At 38.8% G+C, this 20,569-nt stretch overlaps 2 protein-coding genes across 3 annotated transcripts in view; one reads left to right on the top strand and one right to left on the bottom strand.

Annotated features, from left to right (window-relative positions):
* Nucleotides 1–789: 789 nt before the first annotated feature.
* On the bottom strand, nucleotides 790–1,862 carry fshb (follicle stimulating hormone subunit beta). The gene is made up of 2 exons (XM_036544255.1): nucleotides 1,617–1,862; nucleotides 790–1,008 (listed from the first exon to the last, which is right to left on the bottom strand). Exons 1-2 carry the CDS (start codon nucleotides 1,860–1,862, stop codon nucleotides 790–792), a joined length of 465 nt encoding a protein of 154 aa, XP_036400148.1.
* A 3,997-nt stretch (nucleotides 1,863–5,859) lies between these two features.
* The window catches only part of kcna4 (potassium voltage-gated channel, shaker-related subfamily, member 4), a 141,425-nt gene continuing 126,715 nt past the window's right edge, over nucleotides 5,860–20,569 (top strand). For both annotated transcript variants that reach the window (XM_036543490.1, XM_036543489.1), the window contains exons 1-2: nucleotides 5,860–6,123; nucleotides 6,448–10,599. In XM_036543490.1, coding sequence (XP_036399383.1) covers nucleotides 7,199–9,256 — 2,058 coding nt within the window. In that variant the 5' untranslated portion in view covers nucleotides 5,860–6,123; nucleotides 6,448–7,198 and the 3' untranslated portion in view covers nucleotides 9,257–10,599. The remainder of the gene's footprint in view (nucleotides 6,124–6,447; nucleotides 10,600–20,569) is intronic.

Consider the following 20,569-nt stretch of genomic DNA (forward strand, 5'->3'; position numbering starts at 1 on the left):
TGGGTGGCACAATGTGAATTGGCAGTGCTAAATAGGATACATTAAAATAGCAGTCAATATCTTTCAATTCTTCCAAAAAAGAACAATAATTTGAATGACATTAATTATCTTTGAGTGTCTCAGTGATATTTGGTATTGTGTAGTCTACTGTACAACAATCCAGTCACTCTCTGGTGTTCATCATAACTGCCTTTGCTGATTTGTATTAGGTTTCTGTCTCTTTCATTCTTCATGCTCTTCTGGTGTTAAGACTCAGGAATGTATGTTTTTCATGGGCCACATAACTAAACCATGCAACTTTTTCTCAAAATATTTTACATACAAAAATCCATGATTTTAAAGGCCAGCTACAGGATTCACATTCAAATACCTAATTCTTAACAGCTTTTTTCTTACTTTTCACCATTACATTCAACTGAGTGTCATATTACATGTGAATTAGACCAAAATAAGCAGACTGATTTCAAACAGCCTTACTATAAGAATGATTTTTTTAGTGTTCCTAATATATGCAGTTAATTCTTTTAGGAGTCATTCTTATAAATGGAGTGCACTGTATAACAATCCCCCGGAGAGTAATTGCATTTTTCAGAACAATTACAATGTTGAAACACACTTGAAACCTTCATTTAACAAAGCTTAAATCCTGAAGCCTCCCAAAATGGGCCTTAAAAGTTCACCAAAAATATTTTCCAGAAAAGACTCTGATGTGAATTATTAGCAATGACTATTTTAAGCTGAAGCATCTATCCCTTGCTAAGGCTTTGTGTCTGTCGTTCCATGCTGGGTCTAGTGGGCCAGGCATCCTGTCACCTCTATGTTAAGTGGGCCGCAGTCGGTGCTGTCAGTGTTGCATTGGCTGCATTCACAGCTCAGAGCCACGGGGTAGGTGAAGAAAGGGTCCACTCCGTCAGGACAGCCTGGCAAGTGCACCTTCTCATAGGCCACTTCCCTGAAGTTGCAGGTCTGCTGGATGTATGGGGCCAGGGAGCTCTTGTACACAGGCTCCTGTCAACAGTGGCAGGCATCAATATTCACCTTAGTCACCTTGGGACTGCAGTATAGCTATTGCAGTATAGCTATTGCACCAAAATACCTGCATTCAGACTCGGAATGCTATGGCTGTACATGTAAAATATATATAAAACAGCAATGTGTTGTACTGTATGTGCAATAAACTGTAAGAACACACCTGTGCAGCATTTCTTTTCTCAGGTTCACAAAATGCAGTATATAGAGTCTTCACATTGTAGTAAATGCTGACTGTGATGAGAGAGTTAGTGCTCTACCTTGCCTTTTAGACTCAGTGCACTTCGCTCTGCACTTTGTGCTGAGGAATTCACACCACCTGTTATGTATTGTCATATTACTGTTCACACTACTGGTGGGTAGTGTGCCATTGTCTGACCGTTTCCCATTAATGTTCACACTGTGGTATATGGTGTGATTGTGATGAGGGAGCTACTATCTCATATCCTGCTGAGTAACTTCTTGTACGTCCTTAGACTGTGAAGTATCTGATGTGTTTATGATCTATGGCCAGACTGGAAGCTACTGTAATGGTCTGTTGCGAGTGGGAGACGTGGATAGCAAGTGGCTGCTGGAGCCTCAGGTACCTGGGTGATGCACAGGCCAGCGCAGGCGGTGGTGTTGATGGTGATGCAGCCTCTGCATTCTTCACTTTCCACTGAGATGGAAATGTTGGTCAAGCCACAGCTGTGGCCATTGTGGGCCAGCGCCAAGCACAGCATGACCACAACTAGATGCATGTTGACCAGCTCGGTGACAATGGTGAGAGCAAGGGGTCGGTTGGCTGGACTCCTCACCAGAGCTTGCTGTCGAGAAAAACCAACACATGACATCCCCCCTCCCATTCCACTGTTTTGAAATGGAAATAAATTAAACCAGAATAAAGTAAACAGCCAATGAAAAATCCTTTTCTAATTTAATTTCAACTGTGATTCTGGAATGTAAGTTTACATGTGAAGTTGAGGTAAAACAAATCCATACATAAATTTTAAATTTAAAATTAATTTCAATTCAATCAGCCATATGGTCCCAGACAAAGGTTTGTTTCAGCAATAGCCCCAGACACCCTCTAAATTTCTAGTTAGAAAGGGAGTAATTTAAAGAATAAAAATGAGACAGGCAAAGACAGGAATGCAGGAAATAACAGTGGCATCCTCACCTGTGAGATTGTAAGCAGGGCACCAGAATTCCCTGGTCCCCTGGCTTTATCCTCTCTCCCCTAGTTCCAAATAACAGGTGTGATTCTTCTCAGCCAATAGTGGCATTTCCCTGTGCATGTGTTTAGGTGGGTGGGGGAGGCAACAAATCTATTAAGCTCAGTTGTCATGGCACTGCATGTATTTATGTCTAGCCAAAATGTAAATGTAACAAGGTATTATGATTTTTCCACTCTGAGTGGGACAGAGCAAAATTCCAAGGTCGACACTCCCACACAAAACTGCAGTGACACAGCAGAGGGAACCTCTGAAATGATATTTAATACATTCACTTGTGAGCACCAGCCAATGTCAGTCAGAAAGTTTGGCTATGTCTCTAGCCAATACAACATTATACTTTAAAATGTCCATTGGGCTGTTTCCCTTTGCGCTTAAACTTCCTGCTGAATATATAATGTGTTGTTCTGTGCAAACAAACAGTACATCAAAGCCAAAGATAAATATGCAAAGCACAATGTCAGTGCAGAGCCACAGATATCTTTCAAAAGGCACTGATACCAACACTATTTAGGAACCTAAATACTGAATTTGTATGACAACTATTCATTGTCATTCGATGCCTCCAGGAAGCAGTTGACAGCTAGCTTTGTTAAATGCAAAATAGTCACTGTATCTCATCATTTTCTCAAGTCACTTTTCAGGCATATTCTTCCTAGACGTTATCAAAATCTTACATTAATACTGAACAAACAATAGAAATGATGTGGTGAATATGAAGTAACTCGCCCTTATAAGGGCTGTAACAGACAGATAAATGTAACCACAGTAAATTAGTGTTTAAAGCATGTGGGAGAGAAAAATACCCTGGAAAAAACAACTGATTTATTTACCAATTAAAATTAACATAAACATGCAAGCCTAAATCTTATGGAGGTACTAAAAACTAAACAGTAAGAAAATGTCCAAAATCCGAGTATGGACACCATTTATGACCATCTGCGTTTTGATGATCCACATTTCCAAAATTTATTTAAGTGCCATGATTAACTCTTTTACAACACAACATCCTGATTTACAATGAGAAAGATGGCAGGATGGAGTGAGAATGAGTGAGATCAGAAATCAGCAAATAAACAAAAATTCAAAATTCTGTAATAATTTTTGTTTCACATTGGAAGTCTTTGTTTTAGTGTTATTTTAATTTCTTTTATTAATTTTTAAATATTTATTTTAACTTTATTTTAACTAACTAATGTATTGAACCAACGAAGGGAGGCTAAACAAGATTTATTACATTCATTGACTGTGAACACTGTCTTAGCATCTGTATAGACCGCAATTAACATTTCTTCATGTCCTAAAATTAAGATAGTTTATTATATATCTTAGTATTCATACAACATAGCTGAAGCACACTCAGCCTAACGGGCTACTTAGCAACCCCTACCATTTTTTTGAAGTAAGAATGATAGCTAAGTAAACAATAGCCAACTAACGGAAGAAAAGACTAATGGATTTTTTTTAGGTAACTGTATAGCTAAAGTCATATATAACCTAAAATTGTAGACATTGCACATCACATACAGTAAATGTTTACTCTTAACCTGTTTGCAGTATTTTAGTAAATGAGTACTGCCTACTACCTATGTGTGTGTATCTGTGTAATGGATAGGTGAGATGGGAAACATAATAATATAAAAATTCTAAAAACAAATATTGGGTCTTTAACTTTAATACAGTAATAAAGTTGTCAATAACTGAACAACAGCTTTATCCAAATATATTTTACTAATGAGAAATCAACATATAAAAATCAAAGGCTTTCTTTAGAACTTCACTTAAGTAATGTGATCAACATTAAACCATAGTCAGCCTACAATTACACAGACAGGAACTTAAATTGTATTATCTTACTTACTGAAATTACACAGGAACAAGAGAATAACTAACATGTGGAATGTGCACTTTGGCAAGCAAACATAGAATAAAAGCCTATGGCACACAATTGACATAGACCAGAAACATATTTCTGAGTCACAGCGTTTAACTATTAGCCAGGGTACCTCACTTAACCTGACAGCTTACCTTAATTATCCCCACAGGTAACTGAAAGGTTAACCTCTTAGCACAAGGATTCCGAAAAGAGTGCTTAAAAAAAAAGTTTCAAAACAACTGCAATACAACAATAGTATTAACCAAAAATTTTACATGGATGGTGAATGTATGGAACTAGTTCAAATAATCATCTTTAGTTTGAAATCAGAGAAAGGGATGGCATCTACTCATCTGGACCTAGAAAAAGCTGGTACGCCACCATGGACAGTGTAGGATTTCCAGCCTTGGTCAGGTCTTACAGTCAGATATTGTTGTATGATTGATTCTGACTCTGAGAGCTAGGAACAGATAGAATAATTACAAGTCAAAAGACAGGTGTGAAGTTGTTGTGCATAACAGTATCATACTGTTGTGGTCAATTAAAATACAAAAGAGTAAATGTTAATCCAATTAATTTACAGCTCTGTTACATTGCTAACTACTGTATATTTGGATGAAAAATAAGACAGCCTACTGGAAGTGATGTTGCTGAGGCAGTAAGTGTCACTGTATCCCCACAGGACTAAGCTGCAATGACATGGCACTGCGCTGTGGACAGCAACTGATTCATCAAACAGCCTTTGTTATCAACAGTAACATTTGAACTACTGACAAACTCACTGAAGCTTTAAAATGACACATTACATTAATAAGAGGGGTGAGGAAATTCTAAAAGTCATTGTACAAGGAATTTTACAACTAATTACGTTTCTTGGGTAGTTTAAAGAATTTTCAGTTATACAAGTATCCTAAAATTTCTCAGTGAGCAGACCAGTGTCTGTGCAAAGTATGGCCTAGTGGACAAGACATTTAAGGTCCTGATGCATCTTCCCTGATGGCTTTAAAATCCTGATATCCCTGGAAAGACAGTAGGCACTTTTGTTTTAGCAACATTCCACGACTTCTACGTCTCAGACGATATTCCCATAATTAAATGAATAATGACGAACAGGAAGGCAATAATATTATGGAAATAATTACAGCAGATGACGAAACATTTTGGCCCGACTGTCGCAACATCACGAGACCTTTGCGAAAGCACCGAATGGTTAAATGGCAACAGTTGAATTGGATGCAAAAGTTTGGGACTGCAGTATGACTGTAGGGGGTGTAATGTCATAGTCTCACCACTGGGAGCTGATCTAAGTCTAGGAAGCGCTGCAGAGCATGCCAAACGCAACGGTGCTGTGTCTTTCAATAACACACGCACAATGGGGAATAGCGAGGGCAGAACGGCGGACAGATGCGTGTCACTCTGACTGTCCTTATTTCAGTTGACAATATAAAACTTTTATTTATTGTCATATCAACTGCAATGCTCGTTTTGTTGAACTGTTCCAATGGTATGAATTCACCTGTTTTTCTCAAGAACGGATGCAGCGGCACATTTTGTTGTTTTTGCAAGGTGAGGCGCAGGTGATGATTGATGCTGGTGAAATGCGTTGCAAACAGCTGCATCAATAAGAAGCTAAACTGGGCTGTTCTCTGTGTTACACATTAGTATTTATGGATTGTGGACATTTTTTTTTTGCATTTTTCGTTTTTGCAAGACCGTGTGGATAAAAGGACTTAAATAAATGTTTTCATTTTAGCATCTCACTTTGGCGTCACTTACCAATAAGCTATAGCTTACAGTGGAAACGCGTCTGAAAGTGAAATCCCTCGAATGCGAAAATCACATATGTGTAAGCTTAAAATTTCCCCGGTTTATGTCATCGCGGGATTGCCACACTCCCAAAACAAAATGGAAATTGTACAAACCTGAAAATTGCAGCCTCGCCTTTCTACAGTATGCTAATTTGATCAATGGAGAAAAGAAGATAATCTGTATGGCCTTTTAAATGTAAGTAGCATGTCTGAATGAATCGCTGTGGAGTATGTGGGGACAGAAGGGGGAATTAGCATGCATGGACGGAGGAGTGTCTGTATTTATGAAGGACTTCACAGAGGTTGTGTTGCAAAATGCAATCACGCACTACCTCCTGTTGCCGGTGCTGGCCTTTATTATGTTATCTTTATTGTGTTTTTTTCTGTGAAGGAGCAGGCTACTTATTGTCAAGTTCCATAAGAAATACGTAACAGCCAGTCTTTGCTGACGAATATTTTTGTCTAGATTTTGTATATTGTGCTTGTTTGTCTTTTATAACACTTATTTTTCTTCTCTCAGCTGCTGCAGGCGTCAAAGGAATATATTGTTAATCTGAACATCTGACGGCAGAAAGGTATAGTGCTGTTTTCCCCCACCCACTCCAAAACGGCAACTAAGAGACAATAAAAATAAGCATCATTTGCTTTATGTCTGCGCACTTGTGTAGCAAAGGAGTTTGCAACCTGAAGGAGATGAGAGACGTGCATTTCTGGGGAGGGGGCGTGGGAGATTTTACAAATCGCCATTAAAGAATACTTCTACCATTTCAAAAGCGCTGGTGTATACACGTTCAGTGAAATTGTTTTGTGACTGAATAGATATAAAATGTACCAGCTGAAAACCCCGCCTGTTCACCGAATTGCAGTATGCGTGGTCTGAACAGAACGGTTGTATAATCAAAATATGAAGATTTTTTTCATTTGCATATTTTGGGGATCACTTGAGTTGAACTGAAGACAGACTGGGAGCCTCTAAGATAAAGTTCACCTGTTAGCCTGAACATGTAAGCAACTATAAAGCAATGTCGCAGGAATGGCTTTGTACACGGACTGCAAAGACTCAGATGTATACTCAGATGTATCAAAAGTTCCCAGCTACCTGCATGTGCTGCCGCAGGCATATAATAACAGGTGCACGGTTCTGACAATGCATTACAGCAACCAGCTATCCACCTTTCCCCCCCGCCCTAAACCAGTGCTCTAACTTCGTCTTCCTGTGTATGTTATTCGGGGGAAATATATAATTCAGCAATCGAAAACATAAAAACAAAATGGAGTTTGCCATGGTAGGTGCAGAAAGTGGTGGGTGCAACAGCCACCTGCCTTACGGATACGCCCAAGCGCGCGCAAGGGAGCGAGAGCGCGAGAGGGAGAGACAGGCGCACACGCGAGCGGCAGCGGCAGCAGCGGCGGCAGCTGCTGAAGCCGGATCGGGCGGAGAGGGAGGGGGGTCCTCCTCCAGCTATCACCACAACAACCACAACCACCAACAGCATCAGTCTCGCACCGCCTACTCATCCCATGCCAACAACAGTAGCGGCACCGCCTCGCGCCCCTCCTCCTCCTTCTCCTCCTCCTCCTCCTCGCAACAGCCGCAGCAGCAGCACCATCACGAACCACAACAGCAAGCTCTCAGAGGCAGGAAAAAGCAACGGGGTGCGGAGCACCGGAGAAGGAACCGCTCGATTCTCGGCGGGGACTTGCGCCACTCGGAGTTGGCGCTGCTCGGGTCCGAGGAGGAAATTATGATAGAGGAGGAGGAGGCGGAAGGAGAAGAAGAAGAAGAGGAGGACGGAGGAGGAGGAGGGGGTGGTGAAGAGACAAGAGAAAAGAGAAAAAGTTTTCTCTGTAACATGGATGATGAAGAGGAGACAGTCTCACTCACCGACAGACGTCCCCAACCAGGCTACGAAAATGTTTACAGTGAGTATGGGTGCTGTGAGAGAGTTGTGATCAACGTGTCGGGTCTGAAGTTTGAGACGCAACTGAAGACTCTCACGCAGTTTCCTGACACTCTCTTGGGGGACCCCGAAAAACGAATCAGGTACTTTGACCCCCTGAGGAACGAGTACTTTTTTGACAGAAATCGACCAAGCTTCGACGCTATTCTCTATTACTACCAATCTGGTGGGAGGTTAAAGAGGCCTGTCAATGTACCCTTTGACATTTTTTCAGAAGAGGTGAAGTTCTACGAGCTTGGAGAAGATGCCATGCTGAAGTTTCGGGAAGATGAGGGCTTTGTAAAGGAGGAAGAGAAACCCTTACCAGAAGACGAGTTCAAACGACAAGTTTGGCTTCTGTTTGAATATCCCGAAAGTTCAAGTCCTGCAAGAGGAATCGCAGTAGTGTCGGTTTTGGTCATCGTTATATCCATAGTCATTTTCTGTCTAGAAACTTTGCCGGAATTCAGGGACGACAAAGAATTCCTCAGCGCAGGTAACAATTCAGCATACTCAGACAATGGATTTACACCTTTCAACGACCCGTTTTTCATTGTCGAAACTGTATGTATTATTTGGTTTTCTTTTGAAATAATAGTCCGCTTCTTTGCAAGCCCTAGCAAAGCTGCTTTCTTTAAAAACATTATGAATTCTATTGACATTGTATCCATCTTGCCTTATTTCATTACTCTTGGCACAGATCTTGCCCAACAGCAAGGCAACGGGCAGCAAGCGATGACCTTTGCTATTCTCAGAATAATTCGTCTTGTCAGAGTCTTTCGCATCTTCAAGCTCTCCAGGCACTCGAAAGGTTTGCAAATCCTCGGACATACCCTGAGAGCCAGTATGAGAGAACTGGCGCTGCTGATTTTCTTCCTTGTGATTGGCGTTATTTTGTTCTCAAGTGCTGTGTATTTTGCTGAAGCAGATGAGCCCACATCTCAATTTACAAGCATCCCTGACGCTTTTTGGTGGGCAGTCGTTACCATGACCACGGTCGGATACGGGGACATGAAACCAATTACAGTTGGTGGTAAAATAGTGGGTTCACTCTGTGCCATAGCGGGTGTGTTAACTATTGCTTTACCCGTCCCGGTCATTGTGTCCAACTTCAACTATTTTTATCACAGAGAGACCGACAATGAAGACCAAACACCAATTGTGCAGAACACACCTCCCTGCCCTTATTTCCCCACAAACTTCCTCAAGAAATTTAGGGGATCCCCCTCGGCTTCTTCGATGGGAGATAAAGCCGAGTACATGGAAATGGAAGAAGGGGTGACCGAGTCCCTATGTGGAGTGGAAAAGCAAAGCCCGAGCAAAGGAAACGGTACAGAAATAGTCAGAAAGAATAGCTCCAATCCCAAATCGCTTCAAACGGACGTGTGACAACACACTTATCTGTATTTATAGTTAGCCACATGTTTTGAACTGAGATGCAATGTTGATATGACTCGATGGAGAAGTTCTGAGATAATGGCTCCCTAATTACAGTGGAAAAATTGCATGACATGCTGATATTCTTTGACATACCGCCACTGACGTTCAAAATGTAACATAAATACTGTCTTTCTCGGCTAGCTAAAGTGGACCACTCTTTGATTTGGGCTTCCTTTGGAGAGAGATTAAACCATTCATTAACTCAAAACAGGCAATGCCGACATCACGAGCTTTAATTAGCCAACGTTGTGAGCCAAACATTCAAAGGGATTTATATGTACGTGCATTTAAACCATAGCTAGCTAAAGATATTCTTATACGAAACTAAAAACAAGAGAAATTGCAAAGGCACTTTATAAGTTTCTGTATGACACTTTAAAATAATTGAAGGAAAAGGGAGAAAGATCTTACCGTTTTGCTTTTATGCAATAAAGTAACTGTTTGCACTATTGTACAATGCACGGTGACAAGCTATTATCAAGCACCTGCAAGAAATCCCTGCTTTATCATTTTGTGATTGTCTAACACTAACACCCATATCCTCACAGAGACATGACGTATATTTAATTAAATATGTCGATCACGTTCAGTCCCTCTAAAATTTAAGTCCAGTTGGAGAAATGTAATTTAATGCTAAATTAATCGAATTTGCTATGTCGTAAACGCTGGAATCACCAACGAATATATAGAAGCAAATTTGACCTGAAAAGCACAAGGATCTAGGGTAGGCTGGAAAAAAATGAAAAATGTAAAAACTGAAATCAAATGTACATAGCTATTTATAAGACATATTGACTAAATACAAAACAGTACGTGAACAAAGGTCTATATGGTGTTTCCAAAAACGTCCCAAACATCGATTTCTGACATTGGCAGGTCGATAAAGCATCTAATGAATATAAGACAAAGTCCAGTTATATGCTTTGAAGGCCTATCAATACACAAGTAGTTATTCTGTGTTCATAGTCTATGCGTACCTGGAGCGATGCCGGGAAAATGTTTTTAAAACTTGGTTTGGCACTTTTCATCAGTTCTGTCAGAGGAAGATCAGCATCTCTTGGCTCTTACAGCTAAGTGTGTTTTTGTCCCTTTAAATATCACAAACGAATGACTACACATCCCTTTACGTTGAAACTGATGGAAATCCGCAGAAAGTTGTAACTGAAACTTTGAGTACTTGGACTTCTTTTTTCTTTTACTCAATGGACCTCAATACAACACCATCCACGAAAGAACTTTTGGTCTTCCTGGAGAGCACGCGCATTACCTGGACAGAGGGGTTGTGAACAAAGGTATGTGTCTCTTGCATTTATTTTTGTTTCGCATGTTGTACGCACAAACATATATATTATATTTTATTTTACAAATAATTCCACATGACTTGACTCAGGGGATTGTATCCCAAAGGGAGCAGGTGGCATTGCATGTGTTTAACAGTGGGGGATGAATACATTAAGAATTAATAGACTAAGTAAGAGCGTCTTTCTGCAAAACGCGTTTTTTTATGAAAGTATGTCTATATTTTATTGTTCCTGGAGTTAAATTTCAAAGCTTGGTGGTATGGCGACAGTTTCATTTAAATACCGAAATGACATTCTTTTCTTCTGTGCCTATGAGCGTAGAGAGGAATCTCTTCAATGCGGTCATGCGTGCCTGTGCGTAAATTGAGACAGTCTATGTAAGAATGCTTCCTTCTTGATTCCCGACGTCATCTCACATTGACAGTCGTATAATCTGTTTAATCATGATCAAAATCCAGTAGGAACACTAAATCTGAAATCGACTGCTGCCTTGTCCATCAGGCAACTGATAGGCTACATTAAAAACAGAGCGATTAAAACGGAAACAGAACAAGTTTGAGTATAAAATTGCTGCATTTATCATGCAAATTATATAAAGCTCTTCCTCTTCAGATTGACAGGACATGTTCCATTTTGGATATGTTTCATAGAAGTCCTTATATTTTGTGGTTGCATGAAAAACTGCATACTGTTGAGCTAGATTATTTTCTGGTAGATCTCTGTAGATCTTGTAAATGAACACATAGAGCCAATGATTTAATATTTCTGAGCTTGGAAGAACGGGAGGGAAAGTTGGCAGCCTGACAGATGTGGACGGAAACAGGCAGAAAACAAAACAGGAGTCAAACTCCTGTGCTAAAAAATTAAACACCCTCCAGTTAGACTCTCTGCATTGCAATGCTAAGTAACATTTGTAGGGGTTCTGTGCTAAAGGTAAAATATCAGGGGCTGAAATTTTTCAGTTTTATGAATCCACATACACATATCAGTGACATTTTCTCAAAAATATGTATACAGTGTCTTATATTGTTTATAACAGTGAAGTGTGATTTTTTTTATCACTCTTGCCATTTTTAAGCTTTGAGCATGTTTATTTTACTTGCATAGCCATGTGGAGCTATGAAGCTTACTTTAGCAGCTCAAAGAATGAGGTCTGCTGCTGCTGCTGTCTCTTTTTTTGGTAAATTGCACATTGAGTCATTTCTCTTAATGTCAAGGCCCAGTAAAATTGGGTAATTGTAATAATGGAAATGTGTAATACTACTCAAGTACATTTATAATGTGTAATGAAAAGTGATGACACCTTCTGCAAAGGTTGGATTCATGAGCAAGAGAAGTTGCTGGAATGATTTTGTTAGGGTCTCTTTTGTAATGAGGTTCTTGAGCACTGGTTATCATCAACAGTGGGACTGGACAAAGTTTCAAATTTTCATATAGTCACACTTTGGTGGCACAATTTTGCTATACTGAATGTTATGGTCATGTGTGTTTGTGTGTGTGTGTAAGGGGGTATAGCTACATAGTGATATTCTTTTATGTATTCATTGTGAACATGCTGACTATAGGTTAGGAGCTGAACTCTAAATGATAAATTAAACATATGTAGAGTGTCATTTGTACTATTATATTACTTCATTAACTCTTCTTTCTTTTTCACAAAAGAAATTAGCAATTCAATTCATAATATTGTTTAATACATTTGTAACACTGTTAAGAGGAACACGATGCAGGGTGTGTACGCCACATAAATTCTTTCACGTGCAAATATACAGAGAAGTAACATTTCATATTATGTTGTGTACAAAACAAATCCATTTTCTGTATATACTCAGATGTTTGGCCAGTTTCTTTTTGGCTAATTCCCAACTGAAGTTAGTGCTTATGTCCAAAGTTCTGGCAGGTGAATGAGACACAACTGAAGGAAGCATACTAGCCCATCAACTGCTGTGCAAGAGTACAGTGTCATTCAGAATGGTCTAATGGGACATCATTATACTAGTAAAGTAAAGTTAAACCATGAACAAGACCCTTCACACTAGATGACCTCAGAATAATTGGATCGATAGTGCAGTTAGTAAGCTCTACAAAGCAAATAATTGTTGAACTTGTATATTTCCCCCTTGTGCAAGCAACTGTTATGTTGCTTGCTTATTTTGTATCTAGATTAATACATGAGAGTAATATTTTTTTATTATTCTTTCAGACAAGGATAAGTAATGGAATATCCCACTACTGCTGTAAAATGTACCTTTATGCTAACAGCAGTGATGAAATAGTCTGTGCTCATGTTTCTAAAGTATGCAGTCACATTCCAGCTGATGATTGAGCTGACACAGAATATCTAGGATAGCCTGTTTGATAGGATAGAGGCATGCTTTGGAAATAACTCAAAATTTTAGATGTCACTATATTGTAAAACGACAGTTATGCTGAAGCAATATGGCAAAAGGCGGTTGTGTCAGTAGCCATCTACCAGTGGTAGGAGTATTGGCACAGGTGTTTATGTATTGCTACACAAAGTGTGAGTGAAGCCAAGTAAGCCAGCTGCAATACATGTAGAAACCTTACATCAAATTGGATTTGAAAAATTGTCCTGTGGCAACTGATAATGTGAGGGTGTTTTCTTGGCAGATGTTCCTCTAAACTCATAGTGGTCATGGACCGGGTCAGTTCTGACTGTTCTAAAAGTTGAGAGTGTGTTCATCCATGATTCTGAATCTCTTTGTTTGAATAATAGAATTCTAATTATTAATAGTATTATTATTATTATTATTATTATTATTATTATTATTATTAATTAAAAGGTCGATTTTAATAATTATTGTAATAAGCCTTTGCTGATACAAGACTATTTTAGTGATTTTTTCTTTATTTATTGTGGGAAATTCATTTTACCATTATGAAGTACTTTTGAACTGTGAACTTCAAAAGAGAAGAAATGCATGTTTAATGGCAGATCATGCCCACTGTTTCATCCAGTTGCTTTCTTAAGTTTACAAAGCTATAGGCTGTTCTGACAGAAACGCCTGCATATCCATTTTATTTGGTTAACACAGTTGTTTCAAAGGAATCATGCCATTTCCTGCCTTGCTAAAATGCCTTTGCAGTGTTGCACTGGGGAACAGATACACTGTGTGTGTGTGTGTGTGTGTATGTGTGTGTAAAAGTGTGTGTGTGTGTGTGTGTGTGTGCAAGTGAGTGTGCAACATCTTGCTGTTCATTAAAGCTTTCTACCACTGGCTCAGCTTCTTCTCATGACCAGTTCAGGAGTTGATGGCAGTTCAGTGTTTACTAAAAATAAGCCAGTAATTTTTTTCAGTTTTGTCAGTGAGGTCACAGTTTCCATTAAATTAAGAAGTCTTGAAAATTCAGACTAGAAACAGGGAATATGAACAAAAAAAATTTCACTTGTTTAATTTCAAAGACCCAGTGAAAATACGAAAGGAGCCTGGCTTCTAATATAATTCTAATGGTTCACATCTGACCACTAATACATTAAGTTTTCTTGCACTGAGATGCTAGAGCAAAAAACATTAAAAAGTCAAGTAGCTAAGTGAGTAATAGTACTCAGAGAAGAGGTTTTTTCTTCTAAATTCTCAAAGGGAACTCTTCATAAAGGCGGTGGACTAGTGTTTTGTTAATCTTGTAATCTTCAAAGAAAAATCAGGCTCAGACTACCAAGAGTAATCCAATTTTATTTAATTTTATGCATTTCAACAGTCTTTTCATTCATTTGACCATCTCATGAACTATCAAAAGGTTTAAGATGACATTTATAGCTCAAACAAATTAAGAAATTAATTAATTACTCAATTTACTACTTAGACCAAGAAATCCAGTCATTGTGCACATTACTGTGAATTCCTACTGCGTGAATGATTGATAAGTTTAAAGGGAGAAAAAAGGAATGGCTTTTATATTTTTTATTCCTGTGTTATTCCTGTGTTTTCGTATTAACTGAATTATTGTTAAATTATATGAACCATGTTGTTATAGCACATACTATGATACCAAAATAAAAAAGAATAATTTAACAGGATCTTAAAGAATCAAATACCTCCTCCCATTTATTGATCACTGCTGTTCAATGACACAACCTGTGTTATGTAAACTAGTTGAACCACTCAACATAAAAGCAGTGACATTTCATCTTAGCAGAAGAGTACCCAGTAGGAAAATGGTTGCTGCTGTATTTTTGCCGTAAGCATAGCATACCGTGGGTCTGTACTCCTACCTCCTTTTTTCCCTGCTTTGAAATCACTGGCTGCTTTCATGTGGAATGACTAAGACAACTCCTGCAGCACACTGACTTATCCATCTTTATGTGGTACACAAAACTGCACTGAAGGTCAAAGCACTCTAATGGCTCAGCCCGCTTAATAAAAACCAGGATCACCCACTTCCTTGATAACTGAACCAAGTCTTTAAAAATGTGTCATTTGTTCATTATGCTTGTGAGTTGTAAGTATGATCAAATCATTTAACATTTTCTTTCAGTATTGTTCCTTGAATTTTAGTTTTGTGTGTATTATTCCTTTTATGATGATGTCTGTCTTTTTTGTGGGTGGAAATGATCATCTGCTATATATTAACTATTAACATAAACATTAACTAAGTAATTTGTATTAAGTTGACAGACAGTGCACTTGATAGTGAGACAACTCTGATGCAGAGGCCACAGATACTTAGCTGTGGAACACACTGACGGCATGATGCTTGTGCTCCCTGCTGAGTGTAGATCCCCAGTATTGGCTGCTAGAGGAAGTCAATGAGGTCGGTTTCCTGGACTGCTCAGGGCCTTGTAGATTTGTCTGTTATTTGGTAGTGTATGCACAGAAGCTTACCTGCAGGAATTGTTCATCTTTTAAGAGCAGAGTTAAGCCTTATGAAAAGAGTAGGCTTTCCTTTAAGGTAGTTATTACATATGAAAATCTGTAGTTAACTTATTTTGAAATTAATGACAACATGTGAACTTATGCCTTGTACAGTTCAAACTCACCATTCCATTGCAATGTGATCAGTGTGATTCATGATGATGTTACCTAACATATCATCATTGGGCAAGAGTAAACTCAAGGGCCCAGTCCAAATCATTTTAAGGAAAAGTCCAATTCAATCAAAATAAAAACGAACTGTCTGAATTCAATCCAGCTGCCTCATCACACAAGAAAGCCAAATAACAGCCCATGTTGGTGATTTGTGTCTGTGTTTGTCACCATAGATAAACACTATAGCATATGTAATTGGATGTAAACATTGTTACTTTTTTGATCTCAGCCATTGTTGGGGTTTGAACTTTAGTGAATGCTTTGTCATTCCCGTGTGAGCACGTCCTCTCAATGCTTATACATGCAAATTTAACATAGTGATATCAAGTTATGTCAAGTTGTATGTGCTATATAGTTTTAAAATCACAATTTGCTTATTTCTTTGTGTTATATATTTATAATGTGCATTTTGCATGCATCTGTGTTTGGAATCACCTGTTGTGCATTAGGCTCATTGGTGCAACCTCTGTAGTCATGCACTGAAGTGAGATCACTCTTTTCCAATACACTCAAACACATCTAATGGCTATTTTTGTACTGCAAGTGCACCACCGTGAAGTAGAGCCAACTGGAGGATAGGTGCTATTCCACTGACATCTAAGCAGGGATCATAGGGTGCCTGATATCTGTGTCTCCCATTGTGCCTTGGGATCCCATTCATTTTTAGCCAATGACACGCCTGGGATTTAACCCAGACCATACCACTCCGCCTGCACTCAAGATGAGCGCTTTTTTAACTGAGCCACTCAGGAGCCCTATGATGTGCTATATCATACTATGTCATATTCTGCTATTACTGTTTGTAATTTTACAATGAATTAAAAAATAATATCAAAATGGCATGGGCCCTTGAAAAGCTGAAAAGTACTGTAATGGATTAAATTGATTTTATGATTTGCATTAATGCAGTCAAGGCATGTAACCTAAATCAACATGTAAAGAATGCCAGAGCTTCTGAGTTTTGGCTACAGCTGGACATACATGCAGGATTGCGCTATTAATCCATGGCAGCTATTTTGATACAGGGAAAGACAACAGACATCTTAGGCTATGCATTTCTGAGAGTTCGCATCGTAGGCCTGTTTTAACTCATTTTCAAAATTCTGCCAGACAATTCAGTGGTCATAGAACATGTATTATGTGTGTATGTTTATTGAACATTCACCCTTATAGCTACATGTCCCTGAAGCATTATACCTAGGACTGGTTAAATTGGAAGTGTAAAACCACAAAACATCTTTGTCATTTGTTATTTTGCTGTGATAGATCTGAGTAAAATGTTACATTTCTCTGGCAGATCTCATCCAAGTCATTTCTACACAATTGTATGCTGGGAAATCCTCCAAGTCAACATCTAATGTATATTTATATTGTCATCTAAGAGATCCCTACTTTGACACAAAATCCAAATTTACAACCACAGAGAACCTGAAGAGGGAGAAGAAGAATGAGAGAGGGGGGCTTTGCACATCCTGTTCTGAAAGGAGTTTTTTCATTGGCATTTGAAAAAAAATCTTACAGTGTTTTTTTATTGCAATGGAATGCATTTACATGTTGGTCCTACCAATTAATTGTAACTGATGATAAGGTTAGAAGACAGTTTTTGACGTATTTGTTGGTCAGACAGCAGTATAGTACTTATAGTTTAAGGCACAGAATTCAACAGTATAAGCACTGAGAATGTGTTGGAGCCTGTTTAGAATTGAGATAAGTTTGTTACCATTGTGACATGTTTCCCACAGATGTAGATGTAGAATTTGGAACAGATTAAAAACATCACTGCAGAGCATTTTTGTACGCCTTGTTGTGCGAGAGTTTGAGCCAACTTGGCTCACCCTTCTGTAAGCATGTTGCACCAAGGCCATGCTATAATATATCACAGGTGAATGACAGCTATTTAATATTTTAAATCTGGTTCCATGGCTCAATAACTACTAGGTGGTGCTTGGTCTACTTAGTTCAGAGGGTCACATATGCTACATGTGTAAGTGTAAAGGATTAAAGGAACTGTGAAAACAGCTGTCAGAATGGTTAGATCTGTACAAAGAACAAAGGATAGTGGATTTGTTCTTTTGGTTTGAAAAGTAACATCACTTTAGCTAGCCAGCAATCATGGTCAAATAAAGTAGCATGTTCAGCTAAATATTTTGCATCAAAAAGGAGAATGTGAAAAGCAGAGGTTAAGAGAAAGTGCCACTGTGGCTTAATTAATTAACTAGCTAGGAGAAATGAAATGTTTCAACTAAGATAACACATTAGGGGTCAACATGTTTGTCCGAAACAAGCACTTAAAATGAAATAGGGTTACAATAGCTGGCTGTAGCCATGCAGAACCACCCAGTGTGCTTAGATGACAGTCTGAAGTTGTTTTGCAGTCATGGTCAGCAGGTATTGCTTTTGCCAAGCTAGATCAGAGATAAAACATCCTTTACAAATGGCCACACTTAGATATATGTGAGCTTGACCCAAGAGAAATGGGTCTGTGCACTATCAAGGGAAGGTGCACGTTAAAACAATATCACTACTATATATTGTTGCCGGTTTCTTATTCAGAGCCTAATTGTACAAGTCTCCCTCAAATGCCATTGGTTAGACAAGGAAAGTCTATTTAAAGCTTACATTCATTATAATTTTGTATTTTTTTAATGTAACAAGGAGATTTTGCACAGCAGAGGGATATTTTTACTATTGGCAGTAAATGGATGTCCTTTATGTAGAAATATACACATTGACAATAGAATGAGAAACACAATCTAAATGATTGTGTTAGTTGAATTATCTCCTTGATTATTATGACAGGGCTTACCCTGCAGGGATTTTTTTTTTCATTGGAGACGCAATTACAACCATGAATACAGTCCATGTTTATGGGGTCTTAAACAGTGATGACCTTTCCCCCAGGGGAGTTTTTGATGGAAACCAGATAACAATATCCTTTACTTCGAGTTGTAATGTAAATGCTGTAATATTTATATCATGCAAGCAGTTTTGTCAGGCTTCCACTTCTGATGACTGGGGCACTGCAAATAAGAAAAACATAATTTGAATGGAGTGTTTTCAGAGCTACCTTGACGTCTGAGAGAAGAAAAATGGAAAATGTGCATGTGACTGTGGCCTGCAGTTTCTGAGAGACACCAAGTGCATTCTAAAGGTTACAGCTGTGCTTTGTTAAGTACACAGGCAAGTTGCTCTACAGGGACATTTGTGAATGCATAGATGTGGGCCCTATGCCTGCAGTTGAGAAGCGCAGTTGGACAGTGCAGCACGTCTGGCAGGTTGTGGAGGGACTGCTGCTTTCTCAAAGGCACACACAGTGATTTGGGTGATCTTGTCTGTCAGGATCTCACCACTGTCAGCAGTTGACAAACTCCAACACAAAGTGTTGTAACCCAGCTTGGAAAGCCAGGATTTCCTGTTACTATGTCAACTGTGTACTGAAAGCAACTTTTCATCACAGCGTTGGATAAACAGGTTTGATTTTGTCTGACAAAGACCAACTCACCCCACTCTACAGATCGGAATTTCAGTTCAGTTTTCTTCCTCCCTCTTGACAGAAGCATAACACTCCCTATGTAATCATATTTAAGAGTGCCTGGCCTCACGTCTTAAATCTTGAATGGCAAGCTCTATGGGCAGCTCGCTTGCACATCTCAAATAAGAAACTTTCATCCCCAAGGGCAGCCAGATCGGGTCATCTCTCCTTTCCTTACCTCTGTGATGATGGATCATCCACCAAGCTGAATCAAGGTCACATTAAGTTACAGATCTGTGGACTGTGCAGCTGTGTCTCCTGACTGCACTGCGTCTCTCATACATACTGTCCCCACTTGAGTTTGGGACTGTAATTACTGTCACAGAGAAACCTCTGGTTTGATAAATGAATGAAATTAGCAAGATATATATTCTTTAAACTTTAATCATTTACCGTCACAGAAAGTGGTACAGTACAGTATTTTCCTCTGATATGGTGCAATTTATTATCTCACCCCCTGATACAATGGTGAGGCTGCAGATAAGAGCTGGGCTCAGCAGACAGAGCATAGCTCAATTCATCTACAGCATTATCTTTCAAACAGATGTAAGTAATGCACATTGGCAGTTATTTTCAAAATGTGCCATTATGGTTCACCTTTACAGCAGCTGTGTTTTAAAAATAAGGGGCAACCCTGGCAGAATTTTTGATCAGCCCTGAACAAAAAGAGGTTGTTTTACTGAAGAAACATCTGAGATTATAACCTTTAAAGTAATGCTATGGTGTAGGTAATTTTGTTTAATTTGGATCTAGCCCCAGTGTGTTATTCTGGAAATGATGCCTTTGGACTGAAAGTACAGGAATGACAATGTTTATGTTAACCATTTTTTAAGCTGTATGCTCCAAACAATAGTGTCTTTCTCTTTAAAGTGGAGTCTGATTTTTATACAGTCATAGTTTCCTGTCGTGCTATGGGAACTTGAATTCCTTAACTATTCCTCAGCTGGATATGTTCCATAAGCAGTGGAAAATCATATTTTTTCTTAGTTATTACTTTTTGGAAACCTTACCAAAATCCAGGTCCTTATCTCTGACAGAGATCTGACGTGCTTTGCCATGCAAATAAATCTTTCTCAGAGTACATCACTAATTGGGTAAGTGACAGGCCATGGAAATTGAAACAACAAATACTGCTGAAAAAGAAAACTTTGTGTGTCAAAGGTTAGGTATGGTGCTGTTTAGGACATTCAGTTTCATAAGGGGGAATTTTTGTCAAGTACTTGCACGCACACATTCATTCATTCATTCATTTAGAAAAAATTACACAACCTCTTCAATAATAATTATTAACTAAATATGCTTTAACAAGGTTTAAACTAATTAATCCAACGCCCCCCAATATGTGGCCTGCAAACCACATCTAGCCTGAAGATGTCTGATT

The sequence above is a fragment of the Megalops cyprinoides genome, chromosome 13 (genome assembly GCF_013368585.1).
Source record: "Megalops cyprinoides isolate fMegCyp1 chromosome 13, fMegCyp1.pri, whole genome shotgun sequence".
Taxonomy (NCBI): domain Eukaryota; kingdom Metazoa; phylum Chordata; class Actinopteri; order Elopiformes; family Megalopidae; genus Megalops; species Megalops cyprinoides.

Coding starts and splice junctions, on each gene's coding strand:
- fshb (XM_036544255.1), bottom strand. CDS start 1,862: ATGTCATGTGTTGGTTTTTCTCGACAGCAAGCTCTGGTGAGGAGTCCA. Junction 1,009..1,616: donor CTGGCCTGTGCATCACCCAG/GTACCTGAGGCT, acceptor CACTGTTGACAG/GAGCCTGTGTACAAGAGCTC.